Consider the following 18,011-nt stretch of genomic DNA (forward strand, 5'->3'; position numbering starts at 1 on the left):
TGTGAGTGATCATGAGCAGCAGAAACTTAGCCACAAGTTTCCAAAAGGATTCCCTAACAGTTCTTTATTTCTATTCTCACTTGCTGTTTTTGTTTACTATTAGCTGGCCACTTATCTTCAAATTTGCTGGGAAATGAAATTAAAATCACCTGATCATTTTTGATTGTTATGGGAAAGTCTTTACGCAGATTTTGCTCAGTCTCTTCAGCCTTACCTATGGCCTCATTAAGATCATATTCCGCTTCCCAAACGGTCACGTCCGAAATGATTTCCACGAAGTAAAGCAGCTGTAGATCTAGAGAAGTTGTACGGATTGTGGTCATCATTAGAAGAAACCAATATTATTTGGACGTAGTTTGGCCCTGACTGGTGATACTTTAGTTTGGAAATGCAGTCATTACACTTAAATTAGTGGAATTACTATATAAAAATTAGAAGGAGGGGTCCCCTGGGTGGCTCAGTCGGTTGAGCGTCCGACTTTGGCCCAGGTCATGATCTCGCGGTCCGTGAGTTCGAGGCCCGCGTCGGGCTCTGTGCTGACAGCTCAGAGCCTGGAGCCTGTTTCAGATTCTGTGTCTCCCTCTCTCTCTGACCCTCCCCCGTTCATGCTCTGTCTCAAAGATAAATAAACGTTAATTTTTTTTTTTTTAAGTAAAAAAAAAAAAATTAGAAGGAGGACATACCTGACAGGCATTTAGTATTGTTTGTAGGCAGTTGATGTTTCTTGTGAAAGAAAAGTATTGAGGATAGTCCTTTTGTTCTTAAGTTGGAAAATATTCGACATAAGACAAAAGTTCTTCAAATTTAATAAATTGCTTCATTGTGCTTAATTTAATAAGCATCTGTTGAATGCCTGCTTCCTTGAGAACTTACTGGGAGTCTGCAACAGACTGAATATATGCATATTCTGATCTTCATATATTAGAAAATAATTGGCTTTGAAAATATGATTGTTGCAGGGCTCAAGTTCAAGTTAAAAGTTAGAGTCAGTGAGCAGTTAAATTATATGAAATCTGCTTTATGTCCAGTCTCTCAATGAACTTTTCTTAAGCTAATTTTAGATTGTGTATACAGCTGGAGATGGTTATATGTCTAAGCTTTATTACTTGGCTAAAAATACATATATTCATAAGTGTGTTATTGAAACCTTGGTTTGCTTAAATATGTAACACTTTTGAATTCCTTTCTTGGAAGTTTTGGCATGTGAACTTTCACATTAAGAGCACAGTAGGGGGAGAAGTCTTGTGCTCATTTGCCTGACTACAGAGGTGTAATTAAAAGAGTTTATCAGCAGGGGTTGAGACAATCAGTGTGGTCTGATGTTTCATGTTATAGAGTTACTTTGTTGTGCAGATAGATAACTGCAATTAGAACATAATTTTAAACTTCCCAGGGCACTGACTCATCAGGGTTTTGGTTTTAACCTCAAACCAGTCAAAAGCAAATTAGTTCTTAAATTTTGAGGATTTTAAAAATATTTTTATGTCACTGAATATAGTAGCTACAAAAATGAAGTGGATGATTATAATTGAAGAGTAATGGTTAGAACTTCAGGACGATGATTTGATTAGCCCTAACTTAGTAATAATGTTGGATTTATTTATTATGCATTAAGACCAAATTTTAGTTTTGATTCTCACCTATGGAAAACTTTAGTAACTGAAGGAATTCTGTGTGTTAAGTGGCCACAGGCTTAGCATTTTTGTTTATATTTGTGTCCTTGAAATTTGATAGACACTTCTCTGATCTAGAAAAAAGTCATCTTGTAGATGTAAGAGATCTGTTTCACTGTGCTTCTCTGCCAGTTGTTGGTACGGTTCTTGATGTAACTGATTCGGGAATTCATTTATGGAGAAAGAGCCCTGGACTTGGAATTCAGACATAGGACCAACACCAAAGAAGCAAAAGCCACATTTACCAGATAATTTCGCTGTGTTTCCTTATCTGCATCCAGAGCCCCTCCTAGCTCTGAATGCTATGCAAACAAGATGGGCTTAAAATATCATACGAAAATTTTGAAAGGTAAAATGGTAAAATAGAAAAAGTTATCAAGATTCAAGTTCTCAGTGTTCTGTTTCTGGCTTTTTCACTGATTTATGCTATTTTGGGGCAATTTGCTTAAGGCTCTCGTGCAGGTGATATCGTATGCTAGGAATTAGTGTTGCCAGTGCAGTCTCTGAAAGTCATTCTGCCTGGTAGAACACTTACTGTCTAAGTGACTCGGGCCAGCCTCACGTGTCTCAGCCTGTAGGGACATGCTAGTACCACGATAGTAACAATAATAGTGCTGCACTCACAGGGCTGTTAGGATCGAGCGAGGTGGTGTTTCTGTATTGCTGAGCACAGTACTTGGCAAGCAATAAGTGTTTGATACAAGTTTAGTTACTGTCATATCATCACCCCCATCATTAGTTTCATTTCTGAATTTCTTCTTCATCACCTGAGGCTGAAAGTTATTTTGAAATTGGTTATTTCTTTAGAGTATACTTGTCAAGAATGGAGACCATAGTGAAGTACTGTTCGTAGTTATACCTACCTACTCTATAGTCAGATACGAATGACATTATAAACTTGCTTTATATGCTACTCAATTTTAATTTACTGTATAAATAAAGCTGTTCCACTTATTTGAATGCTGTCTTGTCATTTCCATCTCTTAAAAGAGTCAAGGTCCATGGTTTTGAACTTTGAACATATGTATACACATGGTAATTATTTATATGTAATTTATCTTTGCTCTTACTTTGTTATGTTAAGATATAACTTTAGTCCTGCAGTTTGAAAAAAAAAAAAAATTTGACCCGTCTATTACTGCATTCTTCTGATACAATGAAATAAGGTAGTATGGAGGTGATAAAGGAAAAACACCGTCTTTGGATATGAACAGCAGACCTCATGAGCGTTATTGTAAAAAATCTGGGAAAGTTGACTAGAGAGGAGAACAAGAATAAAAGGTTAAAGATGATCAAATACAACTGGGAGCTTATATATGAGGTCAAAAAGAAGCAGACCCAGAAACCAAGATATATGGAGACTTATTTAGACAGAAACAAAAATAATGAAACCAGCAAGGCAATGTGGGGAAAGTTTCAGTATACTAATGTACTTATTATTTATTTTTTAAAACTTACATCCAAATTAGCATATAATGCAACAATGGTTTCAGGAGTAGATTCCTTGATGCCCCTTACCCATTGAGCCCATCCCCCATCCCACAGCCCCTCCAGCAACCCTCAGTTTGTTTTCCAGATTTAAGAGTCTCTTATGTTTTGTCCCCCTCCCTGTTTTTATATTATTTTTGCTTCCCTCTCCTTATGTTCATCTGTTTTGTCTCTTAAAGTCCTCATATGAGTGAAGTCATATGTTATTTGTCTTTCTCTGACTGACTAATTTCACTTAGCATAATACCTTCCAGTTCCATCCACGTAGTTGCAGATGGCAAGATTTCATTCTTTTTGATATACTCCATTGTATAGATATACCACACCTTCTTTATCCATTCATCCATCGATGGACATTTGGGCTCTTTCCATACTTTGGCTGTTGTTGATAGTGCTGCTATAAACATGGGGCTGCATGTGTCCCTTTGAAACAGCCCACCCGTATCCCGTGGATAAATGCCTAGTAGTGCCATTGCTGGGTCGTAGGGTAGTTCTATTTTTAGTTTTTTGAGGAACCTCCATCCTGTTTTCCAGAGTGGCTGCACCAGCTTGCGTTCCCATATTAATGTATTTCAATGACGCTCCTCAATAATAAGAGCTCAGTTGTTCACTGGAGTAAATATTTGTTAAAGGCCAGATAGATATGGCTAAAGTCAGTTATGTACATATTGTCAAGAATATAAAAAACAATGAGCGATGGTTCTGGTAATCAATTAGGGTTGAACTTTCTAAAAGCTAGAATAAGACAATACACAGGTTAACTATAAGTTGCAGTAAAGTTATAGGTATTAGAGTCCATGTTTGTGGATAGGCCAATTTATTTACCACATGGAATGACTATAAGCAAGAAATGGCGCCTGAAATTAGTGTGGATTGAATGGGTATATGTATAGATGGTCCTTGTCCTCAAGTTGTAAAAATCCACACATCTTGAGAAAACTCATTAAGGAACAATAACAGCTGCGACATAATTGTAGACCAGTTTAGAGAAGGGAGATAATGAGCTCCAGTTCAGACACGTTGAGTTGAAACTTGAGAGTGCATGGACTTCCACGTGTCGAGATGGCAGTTAAATTTGAAGGCCTAGGAATCAGCAGGGATGATTGTGCTGGAATGTAAATTTGGGACTATGTCAGTGGAAAAGAAAAACCGTGTTCCTCTGTGTTGCTGAACATTTGGTGACACATAATATGAAATGACATTGCCTTGGGTAATTATAAAGCAGGCATTATAATAATTAGTAATAATGAGCTAATTTTTCCACATCTTATCTCTGCTGTTTACTCTTGAAATACTGTCTGAAACGTAACTGTAGAAAGACTTAATGTCTTGACCATAGTTTCTAAGAGATACACCATTTTGGATGTACATCCATTTTGCCATCCCTCCTCTGTGCTCCATTTCAGCCTTTTATTTGTCCTAAATTATTTATTGAAGTGAGAAATTTAGGGAGTAGTTTGTTTTTTAAGTTTATTTATATTGGGAGAGACAGAGGGAGATGGGTGGATTCCTGAGCAAGCTCCGTGCTGTCAGTGTGCAGCCTGATGCAGGGCCTGATCTCACCAACCATGAGGTTGTGACCTGAGCCAAGATCAAGAGTCCGATGCTTAACTGACTGAGCTACCCAGGTGCCCCAGGAGTAGATTCTTAGGTATTGGGTACAGAGTATGTACCCTAATTCTACTGTAATTTCTTACTTGTTTTTTTATGACTGAAAGAGAACCTTTATGAATAGGCTTTATTGACTTCTATAGTATTTGCCAATTCCAGATTGCCTTTATTATCCATTTCAAAAACCGAAAAAGGACACAGGGAGAAATTATATTTGTGTTAAATAATTACTAGGCGTAAATAATCACTCTTGAAGGAATTTGCTTAACTCTGCCTGAGTTTACAATGTATTGTGATTGGATAAATGTGGCCTCTGGGTAGAGTGATCTTAAAACCTTTTTTTAAGAATCAAGTTTGGTAACGTTCATGGATTAAAAGTATGTAATTCTGTGAAGTGTGAAGTTGAAAGCTGCCCCCCTCCTTCCCACCGAGATTCTTTGATATTTATTCCTTATTCTACCTTGTGGCTTACCTTGCCAACAGTGGATTTTTTTTACTTTTCATCTCTTTACATTGTAAGAACTCAGTGGGCCCCTTTCATTCAGAAGCTCTTACCCTTCAGTTTTATTTTGAAAGTATGTATTATGTTGGTGATTTTTCTCCCTTCTTCCCTTTTCTTTTTTCTTGGTGAGATGTCTGTCATTTAGTTTCTAGACCTCTTGGACTAGTCTTCTAATTTTTATAGTGTTCTTTACCATTTTCCATCTTTGTCTTTACTGCTCCCTGGAGGGTTTTTCAATTTTTATCTTCCAATCTCTTGATCAGGTTTTTCATTTTTACTATTATATTTTTAGTTTTTCAAGTTCTGCTCTATCTTTGGAATTATTTCAACAGTATCCTTGACCTGTTTCAGGGATACAGTGTGTTTTCTTAACTCTCTGCAGAAGTTAGCTTCTTTCCTAACTTTTTGGCCAGTGGCTGCTCTTCGGTTGTTTTCTAGTTGTTTGTTGGGCCGGTCAGACTCGCCGAGACGGGCCTTCCATCCCCTCCCCTGGCGCGGGCGGCACAGCTCAGCCTTCAGTGCGGAAGCGTCCCGCTAACTGCCCCTCAAAACTCAGTTCTGTAACGAGGAACATTTCGAGGTTTTTGCGGGGAATTGAGGAGTGCCGGCTCTTTGGGGAGAGGGGATGTGCAGGATCGGCTGCTCCTTCGCGAGAATTCCCTTGTCTTCCGGTTCTTAGCTCCACCTTCAGCCCTCCTACTATTGCTGCCATTTCCTCAGCTTTTTGTGGGGGAGAAGGAGGGTGGGTGGAAGGATCTAGGATTTGCTAAATCCCTGACTGCTTATCCATATGCTTTGTGGTTTCTAAATTGTTTCCTTTCCCATTTTCTTTTTCCTTACGACTTTTGTACATTTTAAACTCTACGGTATTCTAGAATTTTAGGAGGGAGTGAAAGTATATGCTTATAATAATTCCACCACCTTTATCTTTGTCTATAAATTTTTGTTCTTTCGGGTGTTTATTTTTTCGAGTGTTTTTAAAACTGTAAGTAAAACTTTATTTTGAAGCCTACGTTAGGGTAGATGTAACTTTCTTTTGTTTTTCAGTTTTTAACTGGCACTTAAGTTGTTGAATTAATTAAGTATACATTTACCATGGTGTTTTTACACTTTAAAATTTTATTCCTTTGGTAAAGCACAATGCCACATTATACTTCAACTTTATTCTCTCTTCCTATCGTGCAAATGCTATCTCTTCCTTTTCAAATCCTTTGGCTTTTTGTCTTTTCGTGTAGAAAAGTTTCTGTGGTAAGTCACGATTTTAGTTTCTGTACTTAGGCCTTTCTAAATATTTTGGATTATATATATATGTTCCTCAGTTATGCTTGTATTAATATCTGTGTGCATTAGTGTCTTACATACGTGAGCGCACACGCATGTACACTCACATTAGCTTTTAGTGTCTGTGTCTACTAATTACAACAGCTCTAGGTTGGTTTTGATTGTTGTTGTTGTTGTTTTTGTCATGGATGTTGTATTTTCCTGCTTCTTTCCATGTCTTTTAATTTGTGATTAGATGCTAGATGTAGTATGACTTTTACCTTTTTGGGTGGATATTTCCTATTCCTGTCAGTATTCTTGGGCTTTGCTCTGGGACACAGTTGAGTTAGTTGGAAACACTTTTCATCCTTTTAGGTCTTGCTTTTAAGATTTATTTGGACAGTCCTGGGACAGTGCTCAGACCAGCTTTAGTTACTTCCCACTACTGAGGCAAGCCCTTCTGTATACTTCACCCGGTGTCTGCGACTCGTGAAGTCTCTCAGTCTGGCTCATTGAGAACCCACCACTTTTACCTTGAACCCTACCCTTTGGCAGGTTCTTTCTCCAGCCGCCAGTATTTCCTCTCCCACACGTGCACCGATCAGTGTTCAGCCGAGCATTTGAGCAGACCTTATACACACCTCCAGGATTCTTTCAGTGCAGCCCTTCCTAGGACTCTTCTCTGTGACCTCTGGCTGTGTTGGCCTCCCTGGAATCTTCACGTAGTCTCCTCAACCCAGAGAGGCAGCCTGGCACCCTTCCCGGGGCTGTAGTCTGGAAACTCCCAAGCCAGAGAGCTGGGGTAATCCTGGGGTTTACTTAATTGATTTGCCATTTCTCAGCCCCACTGGCTTTACTGCCTGTGACCTTCAGAGGCTTGAGAACTGTCATTTTTTGGGTTTTACCTGTTGTATTGGCTGTTTCAGCCAGGAGAGTGAATCTTGTCTGTGTTATTTTTATCTTGGTAGAAGTACTGTTTTATCTTGGAAACAGAGGTCCCTTGTTCGTGTGACTATTGACACACTTTTTTAGGTTCATCAGAAAATACAAGTAACTATCAAAAAATTAATAAACATAAAAAATTATAAATTTTGTTGAAAAAGTATTGTCAACATTTTTCAACATAAAAGTTAAGTCTTTTTCTTGCTACAGTAGAGTTACGTGTATGCGCATTTTATGTTCTTTGGCATGCAGAGAGCCCTGAGGTTCTCAATTTTTTCTCGTCGTTTCATGGTGTCTGTCCCCTAGGCAAAAAGAAATGCTTAATAGGTTATTTTTATTAAATAATTACTTCCAAACAATTAGTATTTATACCAGTACACACTGAAAAAAACTAAATTTTATTCATAAATTTAAATTTTAATTCACATCATTTATTAATGGGATCCCTAATTTTCTTGGGCACCAATCAGATTTGGCAAACATTAGGATGCATTTTCATACTAATGATATTAATAGAAAGTACAGGCAGAAACGTATACTTGACTGTTAGAATTTATTTCTGTCCTTACTGGTTAAGGTCCATATTTTTTCCCTAGCATGACCTTTGCAAACATGTAAGTAGAGAGCTTTTTTATGTTAGTTTTATTAATTTTTGCCAGCTTTTTTTCCCTTTGGTTGAAATCTCACAATTTAGTAAATAGAGACCTTTAAGAGGAAAGTACAACAGCGATATGTATTATCTGTTGTTCATGTAGGGTGCCTTGCACTGAGCCAGGTACATTTATATATACCATTTTTATATTTATTTTTAATTGGATACTGTTTTTGATGCTTTTACAAATTTTGAATTAAAATTTTGAAAAGTATTATCCCTGAAACTTAAAACAAGAAGGAATTCTGAAATTATTAGATCTTTGGTGAAAGGGAAACGTGGCCAACCCTACTTCTAAACCTCCCTGTAGTTCCACTATGTTTCCAACCTGGGTATCCCTCACTAAGTGATTTAAAGGCAGTCAGGGAAATAAAACATTGATGTTTTCTATGAAACTAGCAGTTGTGAGTTGATACAGATAGTGACCTTATGGTTGACTTGTTAAAGCAAGGCTGATGGAACTATAGTTACATGTATTCCTTATGATGATTATAAGTGAAAATGTTTCCATTTGTCTTACACAGTAATGTTTCTTTGCAAAATGCTGTCCTAATCTTGAAGTCAGCCAATGTTACTAACAGTAGTTGTAAAGAAATGGAAAGATCACTGAACTTGAGAATGAAAATGTTGATTCAGTTCCTAAATTGGCATGTTATTAGCTATGGGACCTTGATAACTGACTTGCTTAAGCTGACCTTGATGACTTATTTACCCATAAGTAAAAAACAGAAGAAATAATATGCTTTCCATGGTTACCTAAGGATGACTCCATAATCGGTTCTTAGTACGTAAGAGCCCTTGCAGGGGTTGTGACTCTGCCTTGCTTACTTTGTAGCCTCAGTTTGGCATCTGGTTCCATGCTTGGTACGTGTAGATGCTCCACAAATACTTGTTGAACTAACTGTCATTTGACCCAGTAGTTTCACGAAAACCCAGTCTTTTTGCAAGGAGAATAATTCAGAAGGTTTATAATGGCATCATAGCAAAATGATGCAAACATAGCTTAAATAATTGGCACCAGGTTAGTATTATGAAAGATACACTCTCTCTGAAAAGAAAAATTTGTAACCGTGTGCTTTGTAAATTTTTCAGGAGGAGCAGAATAGAGGCAAGCCTAATTGGGAGCATCTCAATGAAGACTTACATGTCTTGATCACTGTGGAAGATGCTCAGAACAGAGCAGAGATCAAACTGAAGAGAGCCGTTGAAGAAGTGAAGAAATTACTGGTACCTGCAGTAAGTAATAATTTTCAAATCTTAGATTTGGGCCCCAACCCCTTCTTCTGTTTAATTGCTTTCATTACTGTAGTGATGGTGTTAATAAAGAATAGGTTATTCATTTTTTAGAAATCTCATGTAACCTCGAAATATAAAAAATAATTTATAATTCACTCTAGTATAGTAAGCAAGCATAGACGTTGCTCAAATCCTTAAATGGGAAAGCCTGTTTATCTGGGGGGAAGGATTTGTTGTGAGGGGAGCAAACTCCATTAGTTGTGTACTTTTCAAAGGTATTATTACCTTTGCATCACTCTATTATCAGGTAAGAAAGTAGGTACATTATCAGTAGGGTGATGAATGATGAAAGGTTTTTGTTGTTTTTTTGTTTGGTTGGTTGCTTTTTTTTGAAGGGAGGAGCAGTTTCTCCTTGTAAACAAGTAATGAGTGCACAGAAAAGTCTGTACAACTAATACTTATGTGGGAAGACCTATGATAGCCTGTGGGTTCCAGGTACCCTCCTGCCATGTCATTGTCTCAAATGTTCCATAGTGAACATAATACGGTAACATTTTCTTTTAGGAAAAAAAAAAAAAAAAGAGCTAACTTTTGCTGATAGACCAGGCACCATTCTGAACACTTTTCACACTTCAGCTCATTTCATGTTTTTTTCTAAGTTACTAAAAACTGTTAAAGTTCATATTTAGATAAGACACTGAAATTGATAACACACTGAAAGTAATTTTGGAGGGTGGCGTCTCTTAAAGAAAAGACCCCACCCATCTCTCCCTGCACAGTCCCCCTCCCTTTTCTCTTTTCCTCATTATTACACAACCCTTTTAGGAACTTCTCATTTAGAAATGATGATTGCACTCACTCCCGGGGTATTATCTTTTTCAGTGGAAAATGAAAAATAGATTGTTGGATTGCAGAGTCATTTTAAAAAATATTTTTTACATTGGTAAAAATGATAGAAATGTGAACCCTAGCTTGTTGTTGAAAAAACTAGGAGTACTGTTAGTATTCTGCCAAACAAAAGTTTATTGACATTTACATAAGTGAGTATGGCGTCTGTTGTTCTTCATTCCCCAGATAATTTGTTCTGTAAACAAACTTACAAGCCATGAACAATTTTCCATTTACTTGACAAAGTTAACCACTTGGAAGACAAGAATTTCAAGTAAATTTTATTCAGTAGGTCTTATAAGGGATATAAACAAACAGGTTAAATATAGACTAAAACCTGTAGTTACATACTATTAAACCATATAACCTTCCTCCTTTTCCTTAATAATTGTGCAGTTTTGAAAAGCTACATAGAACAGTGCTTTTTTTCTAAGTATACTGAACTGTTAGTCCCATGATCAGAAAAAGTTCACATTTTTATTGCTACATATAACTGAAAATATTCAGCTCACAAAACACACACAAATAAGTTCACCTAATACTGTGAATAGACCAGTTGTCAGATAATTTAAACTCTTACCTGTAATCATTCTGCAAGCTACTGTAGTTCTCAAAAGTTATTAACCTAGTGGGGGCCTGGGGAGCTGAGTTGGTTAAGCATCTGACTCTTGATTTTGGCCCAGGTCATAATCTCAAGGTTCATGAGATCAAGCCCTGCGTTAGGCTCTGCACTGACAGCTTGGAGCCTGCTTGTGATTCTCTCTCTCCCTCTCTCTCTCAAAATAAATAAATAAAACTTGGAAAAAAACCAAAACAGTTATTAACCTGGGAAAAAGCATCATGTTAGAACTGTGTTAGTAACCAGCATGTATCTTTCAGAAAGTTAATAAATTTCTGTGTTTGTTTCCTCATTTACAAAATGAGAATTGGAATAAGTGACTTCTAAGACCATTTTGATTTTAAAATTGTCTCTGAATATAGAAAGGTGGTAGTAGATAAAAAAAAAATGATAGAAACTTTTTAAAAATTCAATTTATATTAAAGACATTTTTTTTTAATGTTTATTTTTGAGAGAGAGACAGACGTGAGCAGGGGAGGGACAGAGAAAGAGGGAGACACAGAGTCCAAAGCAGGCTCCAGGCTCTGAGCTGTCAGCACAGAGACTGACGCCGGCTCGAACTCACGAACTGTGAGATCATGACCTGAACTGAAGTTGGACACTTAACCCCCTGAGCCACCTAGGCACCCCTATACAATTTATATTTTAAAAGAAAAGAGTACTTTTGATGATCAGTCTATCTCCTGTGGAAGTACTTTTTAGGGTTGTTATTAATCACTACCTCTGAAATAATAAAACTTTCTTAGAATTACAAATGTTAGAATAAAAATACTTGAAGCTACAGGTTCTATAAAGTGATTTATTCTTGTAGTACGTTCCCATCCTATCCATTTCGTCAGATAATGCTTATTGTAACAAGGATGCTATGTCACGGAGTTTATTTTCAGTGAAAACGGAATAACGTTCATATTACACATTTCTGGTGATGGTGCTGTGATAAGCAAAGGCTTAAACAAAACAAGCTTTCCAGTCCTGAAGTGTCCAGTGATTTGGGTTTTTACTTATATAGGTTATTGGAGGCAAGATATATAGTATTTGAGAGCTGACTTCTGGATTTGAACCCCATCTTTGTGGCTTTTTACTGTCTCCTTTTCCTCTCATGTAGTTACTGTGCAATTAGAGAATACATGGAGAATGTTTCACGTAGTGCCTACCGCATAATGGTTGCTTACAAGTTTGCTGCAGCTTTTTAACACTGTCTAAATAATATTGTTTTGTAATTGTATAGGTTTATATACTATTTCTTCCAAGTGCTGAGTATAAAAAGAATGCATTATTTCAGGATTGAAAAATAAAAGTTCTTCTCAATTCATTATTGTTTTTAAGTAAACTGGTTTGACCCTTACTAAAAAAAAAGAAAAAAATTCACTGTAAGGCTCCATACAGAACCCTTTAGTTTATCATTGCTTAACTATTTTGAAAACAATATTTTCGGATTGAAAGTGGAGACCATTTTGATTTTTTTTTCCTATTTGCATAAAAGTTATAAAGGGAATAATACGGAGACTAGTAATTATTTTGAAATGCATTTTTACAGAAGAGAGTTATTGCCCTAACTCCATGGGATTTGACTGAGGGTTGTCAGAAACACTGCGTGAACGAGAACATGTTTCTTACAGCATTTACATTTTGCGGAACCTCAGATCGCCCCTCCGGTGAGCTGCCAGGGGATCTTTACAATTTATTCTTGTATTATGTGACAACTTTTTGAAACGTTTCTGTGGTTTTCATGTGTCAAAATTTATACTGAGAGTAGTGATCCTCAAAATTTGGTTCTGGTGACCATTTCAATCTCACATGCTTGCTTGTCCATTAAGACTAAATTTTCAGTATTCTTCTGTGGTTTGGCGTTTCTAGCTGTTTACCAAGTGTCCAGAACAACACCAAATCCAGTCATGTTTATTTCCTGCATCCCTCGGATGTGCTCACTTCCTTTGGCCCGCATTTTCTTTATCCTTACTTTGAGCCAGGGTTGCTCAGAGCCCCACAGCCAGCATCCATACTTGTTGCTTTGTGACATTGCACTCTATTCAGTCACCTCTCCTTGCTTAAGAAAGCCTTTTGCTGGTTCCTCTCACTCCGTGAGGAGAACGCAGAATTTTTACGGTTTTGTTTGTGATTTGCCATACCTTATTTTTCCAGCTTCATTTTTCACTCTGCCCCAAACCTAAAGTACACATACATGCGCACACATTCCACACTAGACCCCCGCAGATTGAATCACTGTGTGTTTCTTTGATGTCGTGAAACTTCAGTCTTCTCCTTTCTGGGCCTTTGAGTTCGTTCAATAAATGTTCACACGTGCATTTGCTGTGTCAGCTGTTGAGGATACAAAGAGAGTAAATAAAGCTGACTGGCACGGTGCCTGCCATCTTGAAACTTACCTTCTGTTCCTGGGGAGGTTGCAGCTTAGATTAACTGACCATAAGCAAAACCAGATATAAACTGTTAGGTTGTGCTAAGATGCGAAGCAAAATCAGGCAGGGTAAGGAGAATGGAGAACCGTGGATTAAGGAGATACGATCTTACAAGGGATGATTAGAGAATGCCTCTCAGAAAGTGACATTTGGAAAAACCACCTAATTGAAATGTAGTGCCATCATTTGGATATCCAAGGGGTTCCTAAGCAAAGACAACAGAAAGTGTGATGGTCCAGAGACATTTTTGGGGTCTATCAAAGGGGGTGCAGCTCAGTGAGCAGGTGGGAGGGTGGTGGAAGGTGAAGTCAGTGGGGAAGGGTGAGAAGGCAGGTTACACACAGGGTGAGAAGGCAGGTTAGATTTTAGTCTGACTTGAGAAGCCGTTGGAGGAATTTGAGGAGAGGAATAATACGGTTTAATTACATTTTAAAGGATTATTTTGAATAGAGAATAGACAGATTGAGAGTGATGGAGAAAGCAGCGATGCTGATGCACGAGTACTTGTAGTTTGTGAGTGAGCTGAAAGTAATGGGGACTAGTGTTTGAAAGTGCTGATTCTGGATTTATGTTCAAGGTAAATCTGACAGGAACGTTGGTGGGTTGGTTGTTGTGTATACGTGAAGACGTCAGGGTTTTCACGCGGAGCAATTGGATGCGTCTCCTATTTGCACAGTTAGAGGAGCAGGTTTGAGAGGCAGGAAGAGCAGGTGGGTTTGGAAGCGTGAACGTTGAGATGCTAAGTGTTAAATAGGTGTTTGTTGATAACAGTCAGGTTGGGTAAGATGGGACTAGACTATGTCAACATTGAAGTTGTCATTATATCAGAAGCTTTTAGAGCCACGAGGCTACAATGGTATCATGGAAGAATTGGATAAAGGTGAAGAAGAGTTGAGGACAGAGCCCTGGGTACTTCGCCAACTAGAGAGCAGAAAGAAGAAGGGGGTCCAGCAAAGGAGACCTGGGAGAGGAGCCACTGAGGCCGAAGGAAAACCAGGAATGTGGAGTCTTGAAAGGCAAGTGAAGGAGTTTGTTGCTGAAGATTATTCAGTTTGGTAGTGGTCATCAGTGATACAGCCAGTTGATTTTTTTTCTTTTTTTTCCTTTTTGGATGATGAGTGTAAAAGCTTATTTGGCTCTGGTTCAAGAAGGTATGGGGCAAGAGGAAAAGGAGCTGGAATTTTTTTCCCTGAGATTTTATTATTTAGGTAAATGATCCTTTCAGTACTCTTGGCCTTTTACTTCTTTTATTGGTTCATTGGTGTTGTTCTTTTTCTCCATCCCTCATCACCCTCTCACCCCGTGGGGGGCCCTTGGATCTTTTGAGAGCACCTCCCTGAACATACAACAGCAGAATGACCATTCCCTTCTCTTCATTGAAAAGATGCTGCATAAACTTAGCAAGCAGGATAATTAACTTGCACATAGATACTTGTAGGATAAGTCTGTTGGAATAGAATTACTCGGTTAAAGGGTACGTGCATTTAAAATTCTAATACTTTGTTCATATTAGAGTTTTCAAGTTGCCTTCCAGACAGTTTATACCAGTTTACAGTCCTGCCAGTGTTGTATGAAAAAGACTGCTTACCAGTACTGTCTCAAACCCTGGGTATTAACCAAAGTCTTAAATTTTTGCTTTCCTAGTAGTTTACAAAATAATTATAATCTCTTTAAATTACAAAAATGTGAATAAAATAATTCTCATGGTTCTTAAAAATATTTGGATTTTTAGATTTTTATATTAAGCAGTGGTGTGATATTATAGACATTTTTGTAACAGAACACTGTATTCTTACCTTTATGTTCATATCTTGACCAGGTACACAGCCCCTAGTTTCATATTGTTTCTATGGGGAATGATTCAGTTCACATGTCATTTACAGAATACATTTTATAGTTAATGTGTGGGATTGTCTGTGTTATTTCAGTATAAATGTTTCTTAACTATGTAGAACAAGTTCATGTTTGGAAGGAAGTAGATGTAGAAAGAGTTGCATGAATAGTCACGGGGTTTTTGCCCATCTTGTTTAATGTCACAAAAGGTCTAGTCTTGGCTTAAGGGACCTGGGTGAGTAGGAGAGAGTAGAGAGCAGAGATTTTTTTGCTCTATCTGAAATTTCATAATTAAAATAATAATCAAAAGTAATAATTTAATTGCATCTGCTATTTTTAAGATTTAATAAATCTGGGTAAAGGTTGTACCTATACTCCCGTGTGACTAATATTTCTAATTTTGATGATTTTACTGTGTCCACATCAATTCACGTAACACTATACACAACTAAATGTTTAGTAAATCAGTTCAAACCCTTTAAATTCAGATTGGGTTTCAAAACAACCTTATGAAGTAGGTTTTTCTCCCCCATTTTTCCAGCAAGCATATGGACATAGAGAAACCTTAGAGCACTTGGCAATTCTTTTTTTCAGGAAAAATATCGTTCAGTATTCTTACTTCATTGCAGACGTAAGGGTTTGAGATGATTCACACTTCACTCATTACTAGAGTCTGAAGGCATTTTACCTAGAGAACTTATTAACTTTGGAAATAATACCATTTTATTTCAGATGTTTCTTTGACTTTAGTGATCAGTTAATCACAAAACTGTGCATAACTGGGGAAGAATAATTTCTCTAGTTATATATAATGTTTTTATCTGACAAGTCTAAATCTGTTACTACCAAATATCTGCTTAAATATATCCTTTTTATCCTAAGTACAGTTTGGTGGTTTGAATCTCACTTCCATAAGCCTGAACTGTACACGTTCAGATTCCTGAGGCCTTCAGTACACTATCATAATTACAGTGTGATCTTCTGTGAAAATGTAAATTATACTCACTGATAAATAAGGACTATAGAACAATGTCCTGATTTTGCTAATCTTTGGGGACTTAGGGGCAGAAACCAACTACTGATATAAATCTACCTTCAAAGGGTTTGTGGAGCACCGCATGTATTCCTGCCACGCAGTTGAAGTAATCTCTCTTCCCACTGTTGGTCTTATTCCATTTGATTAATTCTCCTGTAAGTTTGTAAGAGCGATTTAAAAAATATATGTGAATCGTATTAAAGTCATGATTGCTGTTTCACTTCAAATACAATTCAGGTTCTGTATTGGCCTCTGCAAGTAGGGCATCAAGTTAGTGACCTGGTATGAGGCTGTTGTGTGGTGAGGAAGTGACTCATTGATTGTAAACAGTTAGGTAGTTGTGAAAAACGTGTAAAGTTAGAGAAGGAAAATGTCAATGAAATCATTTGAAGATTTTGGATAGCTCCGTGTAACTGTAACGTTTAATTTCCACATGTAGTTTATTTTCTTTCCATGTTATTTTCTCAATGGGAGGAAGAATTTTGAAGTACAAGGATGAAAGTTAGAAGGAAATGAGCAAATTAAAATCACTTTTTCTAAAATGATTATGAGGAATCCTCAAACTGACCAGTAGATTTTACTAAGTATGTAGGTGGAACAGTAAGCAAAGGTTTTCTAGGAAGAAACAGTGCATTGTGACAAGATTTGATACAATAAAAAACACTTCCTATTTTGAGTGCACCCTATAACGAAATTAGTGTTACGTGGAATTATTTAGGGATTTGTGATTTCCGGTTTTATATAACTGCTTTGTTGTACAAGTTAATTGAGTAGGAAAAGACGGTAGTTTTCATGATTCATATGGAAATGTACAGTATGGATTATTTATTAAGTTTTGCTCAATATTTAAGACAGGGTATGTTGATCATTTTTGTTTGGTAGTAGGTCTTATTGCAAAGTAGTACCATTCCTTGCTTTTCTAAACATTTTTATTTCTTTATTTAAAATTCTGTGATATAGTTACTAATTTAATACAGCCCCCAGGATGAACTATTATTTTGTAGTTAGACGAATGAAATTTTAAGTAGATTATTTAGTTCTTATATATGTAAATCTTAGGCTTTTAAACAAATATTTTCAATTTATTATCATTGGGAAGCTTTCTTCAGGTGACATTTAAATGCTTTTGTTGTTATATACATCACAATTCTCACACTTTGTCTGTGATCCCTTCAAAATAAACTGGGCTGTTGAATTTCGTGGATCAATTTCATCTTACAGCCTTAGCTTAGAATTCACCTAATATGCTTACAAGTGTACAGAATTCCTTTAACTGGAAAAAAATTCTTATTTTTATATATTATTTTTCAAATCACTTTATATGTGTGTGTGTGTAAATATATATATATGTAAATATATATATGTATATATATATACATATATATATATATATATATATTTGATCCTTAGAGAAAGCTTGTGTATTAAATTACTCATTTATCAATTCTGTTATTGGATGTTTTCATTTCCTTTATTCTTGCTACAGGGAAATTGTAGTATGCTATAAATTTCCAGTTCATTTTGCCTTTTATAGCACAGTAAACCTGTTTGTAAGTAATTTGGTTTTGATGTGTTCACGTACATATTAGGACATTTGATCAGTTAATTGTCTACTATTTTAAGGACTTAAGCTTTTAGTCTAGGATGGGTGAAACCATTAGAAAGCTTTGAGGAGAAAGGAATGGCATGATCTGACTAATATTCTTTAAGGATTACTTGGCTTGCTCTTATTTAAAACAGATACAGAGTTCAAGAGTGCAAGAAAGGACGTTCTCGTAAGAGTCTTCAAATTATGGCCCTTGGGCCAAATCCTTCCTCCCACCTGTGTTTGAATAACCCATGAGCTAAGAATGC

General features: G+C 36.8%; 1 protein-coding gene across 7 annotated transcripts in view; it reads left to right on the forward strand.

Annotated features, from left to right (window-relative positions):
* The window catches only part of QKI (QKI, KH domain containing RNA binding), a 153,337-nt gene that overhangs the window by 103,925 nt on the left and 31,401 nt on the right, over window positions 1–18,011 (forward strand). For all 7 annotated transcript variants that reach the window (XM_042940265.1, XM_042940263.1, XM_042940262.1 and 4 more), the window contains exon 4: window positions 9,221–9,364. In XM_042940265.1, coding sequence (XP_042796199.1) covers window positions 9,221–9,364 — 144 coding nt within the window. The remainder of the gene's footprint in view (window positions 1–9,220; window positions 9,365–18,011) is intronic.

Source organism: Panthera leo, chromosome B2 (genome assembly GCF_018350215.1).
Source record: "Panthera leo isolate Ple1 chromosome B2, P.leo_Ple1_pat1.1, whole genome shotgun sequence".
NCBI lineage: Eukaryota > Metazoa > Chordata > Mammalia > Carnivora > Felidae > Panthera > Panthera leo.